Source organism: Puntigrus tetrazona, chromosome 11 (genome assembly GCF_018831695.1).
Source record: "Puntigrus tetrazona isolate hp1 chromosome 11, ASM1883169v1, whole genome shotgun sequence".
Lineage (NCBI taxonomy): Eukaryota > Metazoa > Chordata > Actinopteri > Cypriniformes > Cyprinidae > Puntigrus > Puntigrus tetrazona.
Window position 1 is genome coordinate 8,616,742 of NC_056709.1, and position 6,662 is coordinate 8,623,403.

The window sequence follows — 6,662 nt, forward strand, 5'->3', positions numbered from 1 at the left end:
TGTCATTATGCGAGTAGTGTGTGTCAGGTGTGCGNGTGAAATGCTCCCGTGTATGTCACTCACAATTAAACAACAGCCACGTCTCTGCCTCTGCCATGTCTTTCCTGAATGCCTCAGTCACTTTTCCTTTCTCATTTTTCCAGGATGTCTTCCAAGCGACCAGCCTCTCCATATGGGGGAACAGATGGAGAGGTAGTCATGGCGACGAGCAGACAGCGATTGGAGGATGAAGAGGTTGACGGACATGCTGTCATTCACTTGCCCCTGAGTTCGTACTGCAGCAAAGTGTCCCCGCGATCTCCGCGACTGCTCGACAGCCCCCCAACACTACACGCGAACATGGTAGGTCCCCACGCTCGAAGCTTTCTCGCACGATTGGACGAGGTCGTCCCCTCCCACTCGGTTAATATGCATTTGACCGACCCCTCCTTCTTAGAATAAGCCCCTCCCATCGCGCCTCTCTCTCGCTTTCACTTTTGGCTCGGAAATGCCCATCACGCTTCAGTGATGTCACGGGCAGATGCAGCGAGACAGGTCATCTTTTTGAACGTGGCCAAAATGACTCACAAGCTTGGCTGTTCATGTGCCATTTTGGAGTGTGAGTTCATGATGGGTTATTGTAGTCATGAAGGATATGGACTGTATCACACATTTAAAGGCGTGAGATGAAATGTAAGGGTGATGGACCCCGTGACCCCGAAGCGTCGTTCTCACTTTAACACACACCTGAGCTCTGGTATCTCTTCGGTGCCCTTTCACCCAACTCTGCTATCTCTTTCGTCTCGATAAACGCAGGCTTCAGGAATCAATTTGGCTGTAAAACAATGAATCAGTACTTAAGGAACTTAACGGTAAGCTAATTCTGCAATTAACTGTGATTACAGGGCACGCTGGACTCTGCCGTTTTGGAACCGTTTCCCACAATAAACCAAAGTCCTCAAGCTTTTTCACTCAAGCGTCTCATTCGTTCTCACTTTATACAGTCAGCTTGCAGAGTGGTGTGTTTGTTTATGACTGTCTGTTCTCTCATTTATAGTCGCTACTATACATTTAGCACCTTAAAGTACTTATAAGCTCTATTTATACTAAGTTTCCAGAAAGAGTTTTTCTCAGTGATGCCTCAAGAACATTGAGTAGTTTTTTTTATTTGTTAACCTGAAGCACCTTTTTTCACTATAAAGAACCTTTTATTTAACGGAAAGGTTCCTTGAATCTTAAAGACTCTTCAAAGAACCAGAAGCCAATAAAGAACCTTTATTTCATCAAGCGTGTACGGGAAGGTAAAGCACAAAGATGTGCACTTTTCTTTGCAGTAAGTTTAGATTTGACACAGATTTGTTCCGTACATGATGATGCCAGTTCAGCAACACGAATAGCGCAGCTGCACGTGCAACCGAACAAATTGTATTTATTGTAAATTCTTATTAATCATAACGTGAATAATTATGTATCAGCAGCAGCGCAGTGCTTGTAATTGTTGTGTTATCTGAAAGACTAGACTGCTGTCTCTGTCTCTCGCGCTGACATGACAGACGTGGCATGAAAAAACACGCGCGCTGTATTTGATGTGGATTAATAAAGCGTATCCGTCTCGAGCACGGGCGGATTTTGGGAAAAGCAGGCTGGCATGTGTGAGACATTAAGTTTCCCTGAGCCGATCCGCGCTGACTGGCAGAAGAGTTGAGTGAGAGAGAGATTTACACGAGTGGGGACTCGGAGGGGCTTTGTCACGGCAATTGTATAAAGTGATAGGGAAGTGTAAATCGACTCGGCGAGTCCCTGGGTAGCGCGCAGCGGAAGATTACCGCTTTATCTTGTCATTGTAAATTAACACGGCAGCGGCGCACACGCGCTTCAGACTCCGCTGACCTCTTCATCCTGAGAGGGGGAGAGAGAGAGGGAGAGATGCGCGCTCGTGATGATGGGGTCAGCGGGGCTGAAGCGCGCACAACCCGCTACAGTAGTCGGCGCGGCGGTGCGCGTCCCCGGCGCTCTGTAAACTCATGCCAGTTTTTACAGGCGGGAAATAGAGGGCTTTGAAACCGAAAGGTGGGAAGAGCTTTACACGCGGGTGATAATAGCGAGGTGTTAATTACTCTCCCTTTTGTCCGGTTAATGAGGAGAGGCATTAAGAGAAGATGTGCGCTTCACGTTAAGATTTGTTTTTAGATGCGTCAAATGCAGCCTTTTTATGTCAAAAACAACGGAGTATCATTTCACCCGACTCCTGTACAGTGTTCCTAAAAGATTGCTTTTGTAAAAATCAAACATGTAATTTTCAAAAAAAAAAGAATAACATTTAAAAGTGAACTAAATTTGTTTATATATTTCTAGCTTCATATATTTTAATTTAATATTTAAAAAAAAAAATTTAAATATACATTGTGATTGTAATAAAATCAATTATTTGAGGTTTATTGAGAAACCAACAAAAACGAAAAAAATAATTAATCTTTGTTTACGGTACATTTTTGCTTCAGTGTTAGAAATATAAATTTTGCGCTCTTGTATTTACATTTTTTCCCCCCAAACAAATACAATCTATCAAATCTGACGATGCTTTAAAATGGCAGTGTCACACGAAACTAATTAATTAAAGCCTTTTCCATGACATAATAACCTCATGTAAATTCAGGGACGAGACAATGCAAGGTGTTTGGAAGTGTGTGAAGCATTTGTAAATCTTCATCTGTGTGTGCGTGCGCTCACGGCAGGATCAGGGCTGACAATAGCTCGGTGGAGCCAGGTTTAGAGGTGAGCGGATTGCGAACACACGGTAGAGATCAGCAACACGGGCTTAAGACAACAGACGAGGCGTCAGCACCGCAGGAGAGGAGAGATGTCCAACTCGAGCGTGTGTGTTTCAGCAGCGGGACTCTTGACAGTTTAACTGATAGCAAGCGTAGAGGTTAGATTCCCAGCGCGTGGTGAACGCGAGCCAGAGAATCACACGGCCGCGCTTCGAGTTAGTCTCATTAGCTAGACTCTACCTGTACCAGTGAAATAACTGGATTTAACTTAGCATATGGAAGCGTGAGAGAGGAGAAGCGACGAGAGAAACGCTCTGAGGGAAACAGGTTGGAATCCTGCGGAGTACAGGAAGGACAAACATAAAAAAAAAAAAAAAAGAAGGGAGAAAAAAGGTGGCATTTGGAAGAAAGCTGGCATCTGCGCTGAAGGGAGAAGACGAGAGGAAAAAACTAGAGGGGGAAAAGAAGGCATTTTGCTTTCTTGGCAAGAGTTGAAGTGTGTTTAAATGTGCTCCTGTCACACATGAGCTTAACAAGACAAAAGTTGGTTAATTCTGTCGCCATGCTGCCGTGGTTCAGGGATGAAGAGAGGGTCGTGGAGAGAGGCGCAGTTTCAGCCTTTCCACGAAGAATTGACATCTGCACAACTAAAAGCAGAACCGCCCACACCGCACAGAACGGCACATCAGAAATGCATATAAATACATATACTCAGCTTTGCACACTTATTCATCCCCAGCGGAAAATCGCACGCTCACACGTAATCGACGGACAAAATAGGGGTACTTAACCTGAATATCAGCCCTACTGTAGACCTGTTACTCACTTTTGCCTAGTATTTAAAAGGGAGGGGGGCAAAAGAAAGCAACACATAAGCCATTAGCTCATCTGCTGCTTCTTCTGTCCGAGACTTAGTGTCACGACCGAGGACATTAAAAAGCGAAGGAATACAGTTTCCTCGCACCTTCTATCGGAATTGTTTTCTAGACATCTCTGGAGAAAGACGCGAGCTGCGGTTTGAAGTATGCAGTGGATTAGATAGATTGGAAGTGACAGGTGTGACCGTGTTTTAAGATGCATGCCACACTAAAGCAGGCAGAGAGAAACGCCTGCCATTCTGCCACTCGCTCCCACTTTCTCCCTGGCTTTTTCTCTCTCTAGTCCTCCCCTCTTCTTTCTATCTTTCTTTTCCGTTAGTTCTTTAACGGCTAGTTGACAGTTTTGTTTGCGAATGGCGGGGTGATCTCGCACCACTTTGGTCATTTGCGACTGCAGAAGTCTCCTAATCCCAGTTCGACCGGCCCGACTGGAGCTGATGGGGCCGAGAGGGATGAAACGAAGGGGTGTGTCTGGAAAAACGTGCCTTTTTGCGGGGAGATTACGGAAAGAGGGGGGGGGGGGATCAGTATGCAAGCTGTCATATTTTCCGTGTATCATAAAAGCCTGTTAAGATCTTTTAAGCTTGCCAGTCATCAGTCTGTTTGTGAATGAGTATCAACGTGAAATGTCTCTCGGTATGCGTTCGTAGCAAGTGAAAGTGTTTCAGTTTAATTAGTTCTACAGTAATTATTATTATCATGATGATGATGATGGATTGTGACGAGTCAATCTGTGTGATATGTTCAGTGTAACTGGATATATGGAGTGTTGACAACTGCGTTTATGTACCCGATCTGAATATGATGTTTGTTTATTTGTCTGTTTCGTGTGAAAGAAAGTGATTAATGTTATTACATGGCATGTAAATGACTAAAATAAAGAAAACGGCAACGTTTGATGTTAAAACGTTTAGTCATTTATTGATTTTACTTAATGTAAAAATCATTTTTATAAATATATATTTTTATCAAATAGTAGAAAAACTTTAATAGAAAAGAGTATAATCATATTTTTTAGTACCGCTAATAATCATTATTTTTAAAACTTGTTTTAAAAACAATGTTGCATAGAATTGTTGCATAGAATTGTTTTGTGAATAGTAATAGACATGATTAAAAATAGTGTATAATTTTACATTTAGTCGTTTAATCGTTTTATCACATACAATTTAATGATTATAAATGTAAAGTAGTAACACTCTGTGACAAAAGCACATTACGAATGGCTAGCACTAAAAAAACAAAAACATTATTATTAATATTATTTCAGTTTTCTGTAGCATTTAAACTTTTTCCATCTTGCATATAATGAATTGTTTTGTTTGCTGGGGCCAAGTCAGATCATCCAACAGTCTCACTTTACTGATAAAAATAAAATTGCATTTGCCACTGTTCTGTCTTGTGAAAGTCTTGTGTAAATTGTGTCGCATTAAGCTTTAGTAAATGAACCATCTGCTGCTCTCTGTTCACTCTCTGAGTTAATGATTAAAAACAGATGTCATTATTAAAATCTAAGCGGGTAATAGACCTGCACACGGAACTTGATCAATCTTGTGAACTTCAGTTTGGACTGAGGACATTTTGCTTTGCGTGACGGATACAGGTGGCACGAAGAAGCTGATGTTGATTGTTGAGGTGTAAATCTGGTCACTGGATCCCAAACACGTCAGTGGGATTATGCTATTGTCTGATTGGCTGTGGCTGCTGTCAGTCACGCGGGTGGTAAGGTAGATAATAGATGTGGATTGACCAAAGATTAACCCTGATTAAAGGACTTGTACTGTTGACCTCGTCTCTAAATACCTGACTTGTTTTGTAATTAAACTTTATAAAGGAGATGCAGAGCTGGGCGGAAGTAACGTGGTGTGTATAATAATTCATCATCATAAATCAGTCATTTACCCATTTTACAGTGTGTGCATATACTTGCTGAAGCAATATTTAAATTATATAAATTAAGGATAAATAAGCATATTTATTATTTACAAAACATTTACAAAAAGCTTTTTTTTGTAGCAGAATCTCAATAAACCGGTTTTATTCAAGTCAAAATGTCATTTAATATGGCTATATTAAGTTATACCAATAAAAGTAATTTTTATGGCTCGTATTAGTTCGAAATAGCCCCTTAAGTCAACAACTGCACAGTTTCCTTTTTTGTTGCGCGCAAGCCTAACTCTGAGGTTTTCTCATTACATAAGAAAACATAAGATGAGAACTGTTATATATTTGGACGTAAGATCAATGCATGAAACGTCGAAGATGGTGATTGATATCGCAGCTGTCATGTTGGTCAAAAAGAGAAGAAAAATGTGGTTGAAAAACTTGGACGTTCTTGTGTGTTTGGAGCTGATTCAAAGTAGAAAAACTTCCCTTCTCAGAGAAAGAGACAGTTTCTGTGATGGTGAAACGACTGAAACTTTTCGCCGCTAATGATTTTGTGTAAAGAGACTTCAGACCGACAGAGGCAAAGAGAGAAAGGGAGACTTTCTACAGTACAGATGGGCAGATGAGGATGAAAGTCAATCTAAACATGCCTCAACACTCAGGAACAGGACGAAATAATTAGTGAAGGCCTGTTTGTCGCTTTGTTTAACACCCTGTCTCTCTCTCTCTCTCTCTCTCCGTCAGGATCAGGATGGCAGTAAAGGCCTGGCCCTGAGCCCCTACCCCCAGCACAACTCTTCTACCTCACCCAGTAAGCAGCAGCAGCAGCAGCAGGAGGAGGGGTCCATGCGGCCGGGGAGCGAACCCAGCTCCGCTTCAGCTCTGGGCACCCCGGAGAGACGCAAGGGCAGCCTGGCCGACGTGGTCGACACGCTCAAACAGCGCAAGATGGAGGAACTCATCAAGAACGAGCCAGAGGGTGAGTGAGGGACAATTTAATACGTGTTTAGACTCACATCCTCAACTTTTGCTCCGATTTGCAGCACGTTGTCAAAGTCTTGAGAGCCAAACAGTGATCTAACCTGTCATACCTGTCTTTCTTTGCACATTTTGAGTAATACAATTAGTCATTTAATATATATATATA

At 42.2% G+C, this 6,662-nt stretch overlaps 1 protein-coding gene across 1 annotated transcript in view; it reads left to right on the forward strand.

Annotated features, from left to right (window-relative positions):
• Window positions 1–141: 141 nt before the first annotated feature.
• The window catches only part of LOC122353989 (transcription factor SOX-13-like), a 20,614-nt gene continuing 14,093 nt past the window's right edge, over window positions 142–6,662 (forward strand). The window contains exons 1-2 of the mRNA XM_043251941.1: window positions 142–342; window positions 6,260–6,494. Of these exons, the coding sequence (XP_043107876.1) occupies window positions 145–342; window positions 6,260–6,494 (433 nt within the window). The 5' untranslated portion in view covers window positions 142–144. The remainder of the gene's footprint in view (window positions 343–6,259; window positions 6,495–6,662) is intronic.